This window comes from Pelodiscus sinensis, chromosome 30, assembly GCF_049634645.1.
Source record: "Pelodiscus sinensis isolate JC-2024 chromosome 30, ASM4963464v1, whole genome shotgun sequence".
Lineage (NCBI taxonomy): Eukaryota > Metazoa > Chordata > Testudines > Trionychidae > Pelodiscus > Pelodiscus sinensis.
This window is the reverse complement of record NC_134740.1, coordinates 3,536,293-3,552,653: the sequence shown is the minus strand read 5'-3', so window position 1 is coordinate 3,552,653 and position 16,361 is coordinate 3,536,293. Positions and strand designations below refer to the sequence as shown.

The 16,361-nt window shown below is 53.6% G+C and overlaps 1 pseudogene and 1 gene segment (V, D, J or C); one reads left to right on the top strand and one right to left on the bottom strand.

The window, feature by feature from the left end:
• Positions 1-1,510: 1,510 nt before the first annotated feature.
• Positions 1,511-11,442, bottom strand: LOC102457049 (immunoglobulin heavy constant gamma 2-like; annotated as a pseudogene).
• On the top strand, positions 7,087-16,361 carry LOC102457298 (immunoglobulin heavy constant epsilon-like). The segment is given in 5 exon segments: positions 7,087-7,259; positions 14,154-14,453; positions 14,825-15,124; positions 15,265-15,591; positions 15,922-16,361. Coding segments are annotated over 4 exon segments (1,122 nt in total).

Genomic DNA, 16,361 nt, shown 5'->3' with positions numbered 1-16,361 from the left:
TTCTCAGCTCCCACCCCTGCTTTGAAAGAACCCCTCAGACCCACCCGACAGCCGCACTATGGCTGTGTCTAGACTGGCCAGTTTTTCCAGAAAATCAGCCGCTTTTCCGGAAAAACTTGCCAGCTGAATTTGGCCGCTTGAATTTCCCGCTTGAATTTCCGCAAAAGCACTGACTTCCTACTGCAAGAAATCAGTGCTTCTTGCGGAAATACTATGCTGCTCCTGTTCGGGCAAAAGTCCCTTTTGCGCATCCTCGTGAAGTGAGTGTGTTATGGTTGGATTCCTTGCTGACCTATGCCAGACTACTCTGCCCCACAAGCATTGTGGGTCGTAACCCGGGGAGTCAGGTGGGCCAAGGTCCACCTGCCCCAGTCGTCACCCCCTCTGGTAACAGCCCCAGAGATGGCCATTATTCCACTGTAGTGGGACGGAGTGGGTACCCACTGAGCCAGAGGTGGAGGAACCCTTCTGGGAGCCATTTTGGGCACAGGCTAGCCCCGCCCCCTCACCTGACCGGAAGCCAAGGGGTGTCAGCCGAGACGGTCAAAGGGGTGGCTGTGACATTCCCCTACCCTATTGTCCTGGGCTGGGACTGGCCCGGATTTGAAAATCTCATGCACGAGGTCACCCTCAGGGGTTCGACCGACCGGGGGAAAGTGGAGGGGGACCTTCTGGGGGAAATGCTGCCAGAAGACCAGCCCGAGGAGTCGGTTGAGGATCAGGAGCACCGTGGCGAGAAGGCAGGTGAATTGCCCGATAATCCCCGGGCATCGGCAGAGGCCAATGCCCAGGCCCTTGCCCTGACAGACTTTCCCCGGGACCAGAGGGAGGACCCCACACTGAGGGCGGCATATGAGCAGGTAGCCACAATTGATGGCACCGTGGTAGACCCCCAGAGGGCATCCCAGTGGCCCCACTCGGAATTGAAAGTTGACCGCCTCTATCAGGTAATGCAAGACCCCCGGACCCAAGAGGTCAAGACCCAGATCCTCGTTCCCTGGTGTCATTGCCGGGCAGTACTGCAACTTGCCCATGATATTCCCACCGCTGGCCACATGGGGACAGAAAAAACTCTGGCGAGAGTACTGTCCCGGTTCTTTTGGTCCAGGGTGCACCATGAAGTACTGGACTACTGCCAGTCATGCCCAAACTGCCAGCTAGCCTCCAAACCGGGACTGTCAAAAGCCCCGTTAGTCCCCCTTCGAAAAGGTGGCAATTGACCTGATGGGCCCACTGCCGAAAAGTGAAGCTGGGTTCCACTACATTCTGGTTTTAATGGACTATGCCACCCGATTCCCCGAAGCCAAAACCCTGAGAAACACCTACGCCCGAAACATTGCATCGGAGCTTGTAAAAATCTTCTCTCGGGTAGGGCTTCCCCGAGAGCTCCTCACGGACCAAGGGACCAATTATATGTCCCAATTACTCCGACAGGTGTGTGCAATACTGGGGATACGTAAGTTACAAACCTCAGTATACCATCCTCAAACCGACGGGCTAATGGAGTGGATTAACCGGACTCCAAAGGGGATGCTAAGGCGCTTTCTCCCAGCAGAGCTGCAACAGTGGGACTTGCTTCTGTCTCCACTGCTGCTTGCTGTAAGGGAAGTGCCACAAGTGTCGCAAGTTCCGGGGAATTGTCCTTCAACCAGGAGATGCTGGTGTCTTTGGGATAAAAGCTGCTAGCTTCGCAGATGAAAGTCAAAGACTCTTTGGTCCCTGGGAGGTTTTTATGGAAGGCTTTTGAGATGGTGATGGAAGGCTCCTTCTTATCCATGTCTACAAGGAAAGGAGGAGGGGAAAGGCAAGAATAAGGCTTGGGTGCACATCCAAATTAAGAATCATAGAATCATAGAACTGGAAGAGACCTTAGGAGGGCATCAAGTCCAGGCCACTTCCCAAAGCATAGACACCCTCTCAATCTCCTTCCGGAGCATCAGTAGGCTCCTCACCCTCAGGTGGGTTTTACCATTACAGAGATGACCACCAATTGACAATGACTAGAGTTTGTCTTTCCCTTTGAGATGCTGAGGCTCCTCACCTTTACTGACCATGGTTATCTCCTGGGTAAGTTCTCCAGAACAGAGCGTGCTCACTTTGCTGGTAAATCTGTTGCCTTGTCCTCACTGTGCCCGTGACACTGGGTGGGAACTGACCAGGCTGGTGGTCCCGTTGATATTCATCTTGTGGGGGGTCTATCCTCCCTGCAGAGCTGACCTATCTGTCCACCTCCCAGGTGATTGTGGTGGTGGCTAAGTTGTAAGCCAAAACTAGACAAGTCATGTGACCAGAATTCTTAAAAACGTCTTCGTAGGAGGGTTTGGCCAAATAGATGGCTGGCTCAAGGGAGCTTTTGGGGCAGGCTGAGAAAAGCAAAGAGACCAGTATCAATAATGTGAGAAGGCAGATTATGACCCTGAACCCCTCCCTGGCCTTGGAGAACAGCCCATTGAGCGACATCAATGCTCCATAAAAAATGAGCAATTTAGCACAAACAATTCTTTTTTTTCCAAACATTTAAGGATGCCCCAATGCTGATCCCATCCAGCCACAACCTTAAATGCATGGAAAGCCCAGGAGAAGAGGCTTCTGGGTTTGTTCTATCAGGTGCCCATCCCCTAAAATACTGCGGCTAAGGTACCGTAAGATGTTATTCAATTGACCTCCGTGAGGTAATGAAAAGAAATAGCTAGTGCAGCTCAGAAATGAGGTTCAGGAGAGATCTCAGTGGGTCTAGTCCAACCTCTGGTTCAAAGCTGGACCAACAAGCTTCGTCCAGAGCCGTCTCATTATCTATCCATCTTTAGACCCCTTCTACCACATCTACAGCATCCATTCCTCTCATCCCTTTCCGTTTCCAGCCGTCTACAGTATCCATCTTCCTTCCATATTTCCACGTCTCCCATCACCCTAGGGCAGGCATGTCCAAAGTCCGGCCCGCGGGCCAATTGTGGCCCGTGTTCCAATTTAATACGGCCCCCACTTCCTCCCCCTCTCCTGACTCCCCGGCGCTCTTTTGAACTGGCGCGCCCAGCGCGCCGCTTCCAGCCGCCGCCGCCCATGGCCTCCGCTGTCCTAGAGCCTGCCCTGTAGGGCACGTCCGCAGCCCCGCTCGGCTGCGGGTTCACCCTGCCCCCGGGCCGCCGTGAGGCCGGCGTTCCCTGCGCTCTCCGCCCGCCTCCGACCCTGAGGGCCCTCCGCCTTGGGGCTGAGAGTGCGGGGACGGCCCTCACGCATGTTCACTTCTTCAAATCTGGAAAAAAGTTTGGACACCCCTGCCCTAGGGACTAGGTGAAACCCAACCAAAGCTTATGCAGGGCTAGATTCTCAAGAACTCTGCACACCCACTCCCCACCCTACACTTCTGTATCCCCTCACCCAAGTATTTGCTGGTCTTTTGCATGGAGGGCTTTCCATTTACCAGTCATTTCACCTTGGCATTGCCGGGTTAGAAGATCAGGAGAAGGCAAACCAACTCCAGCTGGCTTTCCTGGGAGTCGTCTTCACAGAAGGGGGCCAGGAGGTGAACCTGGCGTGGCACTCTCTGCAAGGTAAATAAGGGTATGTCTACACTAGCCCGCTAGTTCGAACTAGGAGGGTAATGTAGGCATACCGCACTTGCAAATGAAGCCCAGGATTTGAATTTCCCGGGCTTCATTTGCATAAGCGGGGAGCCGCCATTTTTAAAACCCCGCTGGTTCGAACCCCGTGCAGCGCGGCTACATGGGGCACGAACTAGGTAGTTCGGACTAGGAGGGTAGTGTAGACAAACCCTTAGGCAGTGAGCTGAAAATCCGGCCCCATACATGAGGGGCATCATGAGGATTAGATTCCATTTCAGCCCAGCTGTGTGCATGAGATTACCCTAGGTCAGTAGTCCCCAACCTTTTGGGGCTTCCAGGTGTGCACTGCGTGCCCACGTGCTGAGGGCCTGGTGTGCAAGAATGGGTTGGGCCGGACCTGGTCACTCGGCGGGCACACATAAATGCTCTGGCGGGTGCCCTGGTGCCCGCAGGCACCACGTTGGGGACCTCTGCCCTAGGTTCCTGAAGATTCTGAATCACAACTTCCCATGGAAATCAGGCACCTACATACTCATAGACTCATAGACTTTAAGGTCAGAAGGGACCATTATGATCATCTAATCTGACCCCCCGCACAATGCAAGCCACAGAATCTCACCCACCCCCTTCTAGAATAATCCTCTCACCTATATCTCAGATATTGAAGCCCTCAAATATTTTGAAGACCCCAAGATGTAAAGAATCCTCCAGCTGTGATCTGTACCCCATGCTACAAAGGAAGGCGAAAAACCTCCAGGGCCTCTGCCAATCTACCCTGGAGGAAAATTCCTTCCTGACCCCATCTTTGAGATGGGATTGAAATATCTCTTGGAAGCTCAGGAGAAGGCAAACCAATTCCAGATAGCTCTCCTTGGTGCCGTCCTCACAGGAGGAGACCGAGAGGCGAACCTGGGGCAGCAGCATCGGACCACACGCTGAGAGCAATAAGACGGGAAAACACAGTTAATGGTCATTCTCTGCAAGATAGATAAGGCAGTGAGCTGAAGATCTCCCCATACATGAAGGGAATCATGAGGATTAGCAGAGATTTCAAACCAGCTGTGTGCATGCGAATTCCCAAGGTTCCTGAGGATTTTAATCACAACTGAAGGATTCTTAATTGCAAATTCCCATGGGAATCAGGCACCCACATCTTTGAGATGAGACTGAAAAATCTCACCCTTAGTGCAACATAGGGGTCTACCCGAGGTGCCACTTCCTGACACAGGGCCATTATTGTAACGTGATTTCAGGACCAGGGAGTTGTTCTTCAATCAGGAGATTCCAATGTCTTCTGGTGAACAGCAGGGACAAAGTTGGAACTGGAGCAGTGTTTGTTTGAACTTTTTTTTTTCTAAATAAGTTCCCTCCCCCCCACCCGTTTCATGGGCCTGTCTGCTGCAGTCAAGGGAAGGGAAGCTTTCTTGCTCCTTGTTAAGGAAAGCATCCGAGGGGGAACTCTCTACATGAGGACCAGGCAGAAGACCTAGGAATCATCCAGGTGTGGAGGGTGTCCACCCCAGCCAGCTCGCTGTACTCTGGAGGCTGGGAACCCGTGCTCTGACTTGTGTTGGTTTTGTTTGATCTCTTGTGTGTGATCAAAGCTGGGTTTTGCAATGAAGGGGAGTTTGGTCATTGGTTTATATTCCTAGCAGGTGTATCAGCCAATCAGATTACAAGCAGTTTGAACTAGGATTAGGGTCAGAGTTAGTGCTATGAGGTGAGACAGAGAACCAACATTTTCCCACATACACAAGCAGTAGCATGGGGATTAGGAGCCATTTCTGCCTAGGCCCGTGCCTGAAATTTTCCCGAGGTTGGACACCAACATCCCACTGGAATTAGGTGCCTAAATCCATTAGGCTGGACTGGAAATCCCTCCCCTCTATAGTGGAATATGGGGGTGTGCCTGGGGTGCATTTCTCCATATTGTTTTCTTTGGCCAGGGGTTCATGGGGAGTTGTCTGTCTTACATTTCTGCGGGAACGTCTTGGACACTGGCTGTCTGAACCCTGCATGTGTGACATCACACCGGTAGCTGTCGCTCTTCTGGGTCCCATCAGGGATGGTGAGCAAGCTGGTCTGGGTGTAAAGCCCGTTCGCAGACAGCATCTCTGGAAAATCTCGGACCCCCTTGGTCACTGTGCCGGAATTCCACTGGATATTCACTGGCGATGGTAAATAGTCAGTCACCAGGCAGGCCAAGTTCATGCCTGTGGGATTGTTGCCTGTGTTGCTGCATCGGGACACCAGGGGGAAGACGGAGGGAGTGCTGTGTCCCACTGATAGAAGAGAAACAATGAGAATAAAAAGGAACCCATCAAAAGAGTAAAAATCGGAAAACCATGCTACCAATCAACCATCCGTCCTCCTCCTTCCATGGCCTGATGGCTGTATGGCCTAGTGGTTAACTCACTGGCTGAGCAATGGGGACATCTGGGTCTTTAGGCTGGCCCCGTCTCTCTGCCTTTGTTTCTCAAATTGTCCAATTGGCCTGCGAGTCTAAGTTTCTATCATGAAGAAGTAACCAAAACCCACAAGAATTGGGATTCTGACATCAGGGGATGGAGGGAATAAAGCAACGTATTTGCCTGTGAAGCTGGATCTTCCAACCCACCCCCCTTCCGTATCTGAGCCCTTCTCTATGCTCTGAGACACTAACAGCTCCTGGGGAAATTCCAAAGTGATTCTGCGGGTTGCCGTCCATGTTGCCAGATGGCAGTGGTGTCTCCAGGACTGGAGTTTTTAAAGCCAGCTTTGGGGTCTCTTCCTAATGGCTTGGTCTTGGCCAGATGTTGGGGCCTTAAGGCAGGAGCGTGCATCCTATCCAAGGGATCCTTTCTTCTTTCCTTAAGGGCCAGAAATGGATGATGCATAAACATGCCAAGTTGCAGGAGATGTTCCACCACCCGTCATAGTGCTGAGAAACCTCCCAGCTGCTGCTTACCGTCTTTGCAGGAGCAAAGACGTGAAACCTTGGTATAATGCAGGCAATCCACCAGCAGAGGTTAGAAGAAAAGTTAGCCAGAGGGAGACACAATCCCTGTGCACAGCTATGTATAGGATCTCTCTGGCTCGGAGGGTGGGGTAGCAGTGGGATGTGTTCCCAAGGGTGGGATAGAATCTCCATCCCAAGAGGTGTTGAACTCCTGCCTTGACCAAGCTCTGGCTGGGTGATTGTGTTAGGGTTGGTTCTGCTTTGGGCAGCGGGTTGGATTTGATGACTCCTGAGATCTCTTTCAAACCTTTGATTCCCACCCCTCCCCCACCCTGGGAAGCTCAAATATCTCTGAGCTCTGCAGATTTCATGAGAATCTGTCTAGTGGGAACCAGTCAACAAATGAACAAACAATGTGGCTAAAAAGGGGAAGTTGATGCTAGTGAAAGCCGCACCTCGGTTATTTTTTCACCCCAGGTTTCCCCCTGGCCCTCGCCCACCGGGGGGGAATTTCACGCTTTCTAACCAGCTAGCCCTGAGAGCCCCCACTGGGCATCCTCCAATGTTCTCAGTTGACAATCGTCTTGACTCTCATTTGGGGGGAAGAGAGGGACAGTCTCACAGGCACAGATCCCTCAGACGAATGGCACGACAGATACGGAGCAGCGCTGGGCTCGCAGACTGAACCCCTGGCCCAGAGTGCCCGGCCGCGACCCACCATGGCTGGTCATTTGGTCAGTGAACTCTTGGCTTCTCACGTGAGTACAGGGAGGCATTAACAGGTGTGTTGCGAGCAAGACAGGAGAAGCCATTCTTCCGCTCTCCTCTGCGCTAATTAGGCCTCAGTTGGAGCAACAAGAATGATGAAAGGTCTAGAGAATATGAGCTATGAAGGAAGACAGAAAGAGTTGGGCTTGTTTAGTTTGGAAAAGAGAAGATTGAGAGAGGACATGTTAGTGGTTTTCAGGTATCTAAAAGGGTGTCACAAGGAGGAGGGAGAAAACTTGCTCTTCCTGCCCTCTGAAGATAGAACAAGAAGCAATGAGCATAAACGGCAACAAGGGAGGTTTAGGTTGGACATTAGGAAAAAGTTCCTAGCTTTCAGGGTGCTTAAACCCTGGAATAAATTGACCAGGGAGGTTGTGAATCTCCATCTATGGAGATATTTAAGAGTAGGTTAGATAAATGTCTGTCAGGGATGGTCTAGACAGTATTGGGTCCTGTCATGAGGGCAGGGGACTGGAATCGATGACCTCTCGAGGTCCCTTCCAGTGCTAGTATTCTATGACTCTAATATCCTACTTCAATAAATGAGTTAGTGCTTTAGAGAGGAGCCTAGACTTGGGAGGGGAGTGGGATCTAGTGGTTGAGGAAGAGGTGGGACTGGGAGCCAGGCAGATTGAGGTCTCCCCTGACCTCTAAAGAGCAGTGGGACACATCCCCTAGTTCAGACGCAGTAGCGGGGCTGGGTGCAGCGCTTGGACCCCCATACATGGGCTGGGTATGCTCGGGAGCTCGGGATGGGAAACCCATGGCAGGCTGTGCCCCCCCGAGGCAGAGATGTGGGGACAGAGCTGTGTCCCTCACTCTGCACCCAGCAGCTGGGAAACCAGGGGTGAAAGGGCTGCAGGAACCCAAGAGCTCTGGAGTGGGGGCACCAGCAAAGATCTGGGGGGATCCCAGAACTGAGCTAGCAGTGGTCACAGCTTGCGTTGGAGGGGCACTAGCGGAGCTGCAGGGAGCCCAAGGCAGGGCTGGCGGGCTTCAGGAAGGGAGTGAGAGGCAACAAAAGCAGCTGGAGGATCCTAGCTGTGCTAGCAGGGATTGCGGGTCATGATCCCAGGGCTCAGCAATTAGCAGGGGCTGTATATAAAGAATGGGAGACATTTGAAATGCAGGGGGAACCCAGGGCTGAGCTGGCAGGAGCTGCAGGACGGGAGTGAGGGCACCAGCAGGGCTGTAGGAGCCCAGGGCAGGCAGGGGCTGTAGGTCAGGAGTGAGGGGCACTGGTAGGATTCGGGGTGTAGCTCTAGGCTGTCTGGGGCTATAGATTGGGAGCGAGGGGCACAGACTGCTCTGGGGGGCTAGGGCTGAGCTCGCTGGGGCTGCAGGTTGGTAATGAGGGGCACCAGCAGAGCTGTGGAGCAGCGAGCTCTAGGTTGGGAGTGAGGAGCACTGGCAGGATTCGGGCTGTAGGGCTGGGCTGTGTGGGGCTGCAAGTCAGGAGTCAGGGTCACTGGCAGGGCAGGGGGGCCAGGGCTGGGCTACCAGAGGCGGTGGGTTGGGAGTGAGAGGCACTAGCAGGGCAGGGGTGGGCAGAACTGTGTTGGCAGGAGGTGTTGGTCGGGAGTGAGGGGCACCGGCAGGACTCGGGGTGTAGGGCTGGGCAGGCAGGAACCGTGGGTCAGGAATGGGAGGCTCTGGCGGTGCTGGGCAGTGGGGTTGGGCTAGCAAGGCTGCAGGTTGGGACTGAGGGGGAGCAGCAGGGCGGGAGGAGCTGAGGGCTGGTCAGGCATAGTCAGGAGTGAGGGACAGCGGCAGGGCTGGGGTTGTAGGATTAGGCTGGCTGGGACTACGGGTTGGGAGCAAGGGGCACAGGCTGGGATGGGGATCAGGACTAGGCTGGCAGGGGCTGCAGGTTGGGGCTGAGGGGGACAAGCAGGATTTGGGAAGCCCAGGGCTGGGGTAGCTGGGGCTGCAGGTTGGGAGTGAGGGGGATCAGCAGAGCTGGGGAATAGTGACCTCTGGGTTGGGAGTGAGGAGCACTGGCAGGACTCAGGACTTGGCGGCAGGGGCTGCGAGTCTGGGATGAGGAGCACCAGCAGGGCTGAGGTTGTAGGGCTGGGCTCGCTGGAGCTGCTGGTCGGGAGTCCGTGGAGCCTGCAGAGTGGGGGAGCCCAGGGCTGGGCAGGCATAGGCTATAGGTGAGGAGTGAAGAGCACTGGCGGGATTCAGGGTTTAGGGCTGGGATGGGGGGAGCTGTGGGTCAGTAGTCAGGGGAAACGAATGGCATGGCAGCCTGGGCTCCCGGACAGAACCCCCGGCCAAGAGTGCCCGGCAGCGAGCACCCTTAGGGAAGCTGTGTGTGCTGGAGAGAGGAACCAGGACTCCTCTATTCTCTCCCCAGCCCTGGGAGGGCAGTGTTGGCTAGTGGTTGAGAAAGAGGTGGGGTTGGGAGCCAGGTGGGCTGAGGTCTCCCCTGAGCTCTGAAGAGCAGTGGGGCACGTCCCCCTGTGCAGACACAGCAGTGGGGCAGGGTGCAGCGCATGGCTCCGCATGCACGGCCTGGGTGTGGTGGGAGCCCGAGAGGAGTAACCCAGGGCAGGCTGTGTCCCCCAAGGCAGAAATAGGGGGACAGAGCTGAATCCTCACCCCCCCATCGGCTGGGAAACAAGGGGTGAAAGGACTCCAGGGCCCAAGACCTCTGGCGTCGGGGCACCAACAGTGATCTGGGGGGATCCCAGAACTGAGCTAGCAGGGGATGCAGATTGGGGGTGAGGGACACTGGTAGAGGTGCAGGGAACCCAAGGCAATGCTGGGGGGCTGTGGGATGGGAGTGAGGGGCACAAACGCAGCGGGAGGAATGTAGCTGTGCTGGCAGGGACTGTGGGTCATGATCCCAGGGCTGAGCAATTAGCATGAGCTGTGGATCAGGAGTGGGAGACATGGGCAGTGCAGGGGGGCCCAGGGCTGCACTAGCAGGAATTGTGGGTCAGGAGTGAGGGGCACTGGCAGCACTGGGGTTGTATGGTGAGGTCTGCTGGGGCTGTGGGTCAGGAGTGAAGGGCACAGGCTGCTCTGGTGGGTCACGGCTGGGCTAGCAGGGGCTGCAGGTCAAAACTGAGGGGCAGCGGCAGGGCTGGGGGAGCCCAGGGCTGGACTAGCAGGAACTGTGGGTCAGGAGTGAGGGGCACTGGCAGCACTGGGGTTGTATGGTGAGGTCTGCTGGGGCTGTGGGTCAGGAGTGAGGGGCACTGGCAGCACTGGGGTTGTATGGTGAGGTCTGCTGGGGCTGTGGGTCAGGAGTGAAGGGCACAGGCTGCTCTGGTGGGTCACGGCTGGGCTAGCAGGGGCTGCAGGTCGAGACTGAGGGGCAGTAGCAGGGCTGGGGAGCAGCAAGCTCTGGGTTGGGAGTGAGGAGCACTGGCAAGACTCTGAGTGTAGGGCTGGGCTGTGTGGGGCTGCAGGTCAGGTGTCGGGGCACTGGCAGGGCTGGGGGGCCAGTGCTGGCGAGGCAGGAACTGTGGGTTGGGAGTGATGGGCACCTGCAGGGCCGCGGTTGTACGGCTCGGTGGGGATGCCGGTCAGGAGTGAGGGGCACGAACCCCTACCCCCTAATTGTGACCCTCATCTTTGATTGGAGTGCACCAGCAGGGCTGGGGAGCTCAGGACTGGATTCCAGAACTATCAGAGGCTGAGGGACAGGAGTGAGTAGAGCCAGCAGGTTTAGAGGGAGTCCAAGGACGGGCTGGGGGACTGCAGGTTGGGAGTGAGGAGCACCGGCAAATCTTGAGCAGCCCAGGGCTAGGTAGACGCTGTGGGCTGGGAGTCAGGGCTGGCAAGCCCGTGGTCTGGATACCAGGCAGGTGCAGATGAGGAACGTGGGGCGCTGCCGATGTATTGGAGAGCCCGGGCTGGGGTATCCGGAGGCTGAGATGAGAGGTGTTCCAGAGCGGGGACAGCCCAGTCTGATTTGGGGCTCTGGGAACATCCCCTGAGTTACTTCTCCTATGACCGAATTGCCCGACTGAACTTGTTTTTTCCTACAGGGATTTAATTGTCTCGTCTCTTTAGTCCAATTTTTAAAAAAGTTTGCAACTCAAAACTTTCTAAACACGGGCTCAGAGTGTCCCTTGTCAGAGGAAACACCCTGAACTCACCCAGTGCAGAAGCGCGTCTCTCTGTGCCGTCCCTGCCTTCAGCCACCAGCTCTGCGCTCATTCTCCATGCCGAGAGACGAGCACAGGGAGTTCTCTGCAGAGCCACATCCCAGTCCTGGTGACAGCTCAGTGTTCTGGTCAGTAATTTAGTCTGTGAATGGAGCTGGCTCCTTGTTTGTGGTGCCCTCACTGGAGACATGTGGCTCGCCCTTTCCAGAGAAGAGCAGCGCTGACATCTCCGGCTGGAGATGGCGACGCTGGTAACTGTGCTCCAAGGTGTCTGCAGGTTGGACACCCAATTCCTCCCAGACATGTTAGGAAAGTGGCCAGCAAAATCTTCATCCAAATCAGTGGGAATATGAGCAATTCTGTGAATGGGGAAGCAGGTTAGTCAGCCCATGAGTTAGGAGGTATGATAGCCTGTCCAAGATTGAGTTTGTTAACCAAATCCAAGAATTCTCACTCTAACCCAACCCTTAAACCCAGCTCTTTATACCCCCAAGTCCTTAACCATGAGCCTCGACCCAACGTCCAGCCTCCAAAAGATTAACCAACTTCTTGACTCCCACACCCGAGTCATCACCATTTCCCTACGATCCTAATCTCATCCTTAATCCTGGCTCTCCATCCACTAGTCCCTAATTCTCACCCTCATCTTTGACCATCTCTTTGAACCCAACCCCCTAACCACAACGTCCCTAACCTTACCCCCGAATCCTGGTTATAGAAGTCTCAGGCCGCCATGGTCTCGAGATGCGTTGACTTCTCCTTGATATTTCTTTTTAAAGGACATAGCGTGATAGGTCCCTGACCTTCGATTTCTAGACCATTGTGTGACAAGTACTAAAGAACAATTCTGCCCTTAACCATAACCCAGTGCTACCCGTAACCACTTCCCCATGGCCCTACGCCCACTAGGGTTCCACATCACCACTCAAGTATCAAGCATCCTGGCATGAGAACTATCAAGTATTTTGGCAAATTGGCCCCTTGGGTTAGGAGCCCAGAGTCTCACTCACCCGGTAGGAATCTCAATGGGTGAAAGGTTCAAAACTGGTTGAAATCCAACCACAACACGTCAAATATTGAACTGGAGCGTGGGAAAGTATTGAACCCTGACCATTCGCTATGGCATTTCATACTTCCTCTGTAATCTACAGCACTTCATTTGAACTCCTCGCCTACAGATAATATTAAGCCTCACTCTCAGCCAAAGACACCACGTGGCCGAGTTGACTTGGAAAGTCCCAGCTGTTCCTATGAAGGATCCAGGGACTTCCCAGGACACTTATGAACGCAGTGAGCAACAGACTTGATAACGAGCCAGTAGGGGGCGAAGAGTCCTAGCAGTGAATTTAGGAACCAAATGAGAGTATGGTATTCCATATCCCTGCCCAGCTAGAACTGCAAATATAACGTGAACGCATCTTCATACAGATCCTTAAGAAACCAAAAGTTAATGACACAACACCACTTTGGAGAGCCCTGTAATCTCTGGAAATTATACATCTGCAGTCAAAATCTTGGATTGTTTCTAGCTGCAGAAGTTGAGATTTCCCCAAGAGGAATTTCTCCACCACATAAGTACTAAATTCACTTTGGTTCCTCAGAAAAATCCCACCTCCAGTTACTGGTACATAAGAACATAAGAACGGCCGTACTGGGTCAGACCAAAGGTCCATCTAGCCCAGTATCCTGTCTGCCGACAGTGGCTAACACCAGGTGCCCCAGAGAGAGTGGACCAAAGACAATGATCAAGCGATTTGTCTCTTGCCATCCATTTCCAGCCTCTGACAAACAGGCCAGGGACACCATTCCTACCCCCTGGCTAATAGCCTTTTATGGACTTAACCTCCATGAATTTATATAGCTTCTCTTTAAACTCTATTATAGTCCTAGCCTTCACAGCCTCCTCTGGCAAGGAGTTCCATAGGTTGACTATACGCTGTGTGAAGAAGAACTTTCGCTTCTTAGTGTTAAACCAGCTACCCATTAATTTCATCTGGTGTCCTCTAGTCCTTATATTATGGGAACTAATTAATAACCTTTCTTTATTCAGCCTCTCCACACTAATCATGATTTTATAGACCTCTATCATATCCCCCCTCAGTCTCCTCTTTTCCAAACTGAAAAGTTCCAGTCGCTTTAGCCTCTCCTCATATGGGACCTGTTCCAAACCCCTGATTATTTTAGTTGCCCTTTTCTGAACCCTTTCCAAGGCCAAAATATCTTTTTTTGAGGTGAGGAGACCACATCTGTACACAGTATTCAAGATATGGGTGTACCATAGTTTTATATAGGGGCAGTAAGATATTCCCTGTCTTATTTTTTATCGTTTTCTTAATAATTCCTAATATTTTATTTGCCTTTTTTACCGCCACAGCACACTGTGTGGACATTTTCAGAGAACTATCCATGATAACTCCAAGATCTCTTTCCAGATTTGTCATAGCCAAATTAGCCCCCATCATATAACCCTCCATTTGGTGAAATTAATGCTTTCTAGGGCACACTGTGACATCTGCACTGGGCATCGTTTGGTTGAAAGACTAGAGGTTGAGACAACAGATGCCTGGGTTCTCTGCTCAACTCTGCATTGATCTGCTGCCACCATGTCTCTTCCTCAGTCTCTCTCTGCCTCCTTTTCCCTCTGATCCTTTCTGTACCTTTCTGCAAATTCTTTAGGCTCATCCTAGGAACAAAATAAAATGGATCATGGTGCAGGCTCAGTTTGGGCCACATCTCATGGTCTTTCTCGTTCTCTTTTTGCAGTTAGTCCCAAAGCCCCGTCCGTCTTTCCCCTCACCTCCTGCTCCGCTGAAGCCACCACCACCCACGTCACCTTCGGCTGCCTGGTCAATGGCTATTTCCCTGAGCCAGTCTCTGTGGAGTGGAGCCCCAGCATCGGCTCCACGGGTCTGAAGACCTACCCCTCCATGAAGCACACTTCTGGCGACCTCTACTCACTCAGCAGCCAAGCCACCATCCCGGCCAGCAGCTGGGAATCCAACACCTATCGCTGCAACATCAAGCACGAACCCACCAGCTCCAGCATCACCAAGGAAATCCCAAGTAGGGGCAGCGCGGCTGCGAGAGGGGAGAGGGAGGTTGTAATGCAATGATGGTTGTAAGGAGAGAGGGTGGGAGCGTGTATGGAGGGAAAGAGAGAGACACCCTGGAGAAGAAAGAATGTCTGGGGTTAGGGAGGTGGTGTTGGATCTGGGGAAGGGGGAGGCAGTCATGCAGAGAAAGGGTGAGGGATGAAAAGAGAGACCCTGCAAAGAGAAGCAACGGTACTGGAAGGTGGGGCAGAGGTCTTCGAAGTGGGCACCATGCAGTCGGGAGCAGAATGCCAGATGGGGAGGACCAAGATACAAGGAAAGGGGGGTGGAGAGACCAGCAGGGGCCTGTAAAACAATTAACACCTGCCACTCTCCTCCCAGAACCTGCCAGCGTCCAACCCACAGTGCAAGTCTACCACTCCTCCTGCACCACCAAGCCAAGCACCATCTGTCTGCTCTGTCTCATCTCCGGCTTCTACCCCATGCCCCTGACGGTGGAGTGGCTGGTGGATGGTGTGTCTGGGCTGCTTCATGGTGTCACAGGCCCTGCCAAGAAGGATGCCGGTAGTCACACCTTCAGCACCCAGAGCAATGCCAACATCTCACAGGAAGAGTGGATGGAGAACAAGATGTACACCTGCATGGTGTCCCACCAGGGCAATACAGTGGAGGGCAAAGCCCGTAAGTGCATGGAGCTGGGATGCCTGGGAAGAGTGGGAAGGTGACACCGGGCTGGGTTTGAGGGAGGTGAGGGGAGACTAGGGTGGCCTTGGGCAGAGGATGCCAGGCCTAACGTTTGATATGGGCTCTCCTGTTTCCAGATGTAACTCAATGTAGCAGCAACATCCTTGTCTTCGTGGCGGCCCCAGAACCTTCTGAAATCTATGTGGGCCAAAGCCCCATGCTCACCTGCCAGGTCATCAACCTGCCTAACAATGATAAACTGACAATGGAATGGACCAGGGAGAAGTCCGGGACCATTGAGGTCTTGAACCTCACCCCGATTGAGGAGACCAATCGCACCTTCACCGCCAACGGAAACCTGACCATCCCTGCCACAGACTGGAAGTCCGGAGAGAAATTCACCTGCAAAGTGAATCACTCAGAACTGCCCTCACCCATTATCAAATCCATCTCCAAGTACCAAGGTAGGAGGAGGGCATGGTCCCTAAGAGAGAGACCCCTATTACAGCCCCCAGCAGGGAGGGATGGTCTGTCAGGGGGAGTCCCAGCCCCTCAACCACCTGGGATCCTGTCTCTGGGTCCCTCTCCATCTCCATGTGGGATGATACTATCCTACCTCCCATTCCACACCTAAGGATGTCCCCACTTCCAGCCCTCCCCACTGACCTGGAGGACAGAGGGCATGTTCCTACATCCTCCCCCAAAAGAAACACAGGCCCTGTCCATCTTCCCATGTGGGCCCAGCCCAGTGGTGTGCATGGCTCATCTGTGTCCTCCATTCCTACTCTCCCAAGGAAAGAGCTCCCCTCCAAGTGTCTACCTCCTGCGCCCCCACCCTGAGGAGCTGAGCAACAATGGAGTTACTGTCAGCCTCACCTGCCTCGTGAAGGGCTTCTACCCCGAGGACATCTCAGTGAAGTGGATGGAGAATCACCAGTCCAGCGACAGCAACAAATCTATCACCACCTCGCCCATGAAGGAAAGAGACAGCGACTCAACCTACTTCCTCTATAGCAAGATGACAGTTGACAAGGCCAGCTGGAATAGAGGAGTGAAATATACTTGCATGGTCATCCATGAATCCCTGAAGCCACCGTACACCAAACAATGCAACATCAACAATGTCCCCGGTAAAGAACGCTGTTCCTTGTAGCCCCACTGCTAGCATTTTCTGGTAGAGCATCCTGTAAATAATCTCTGTGCCATCAGTGATGACCAGTGAATAAATGGAACT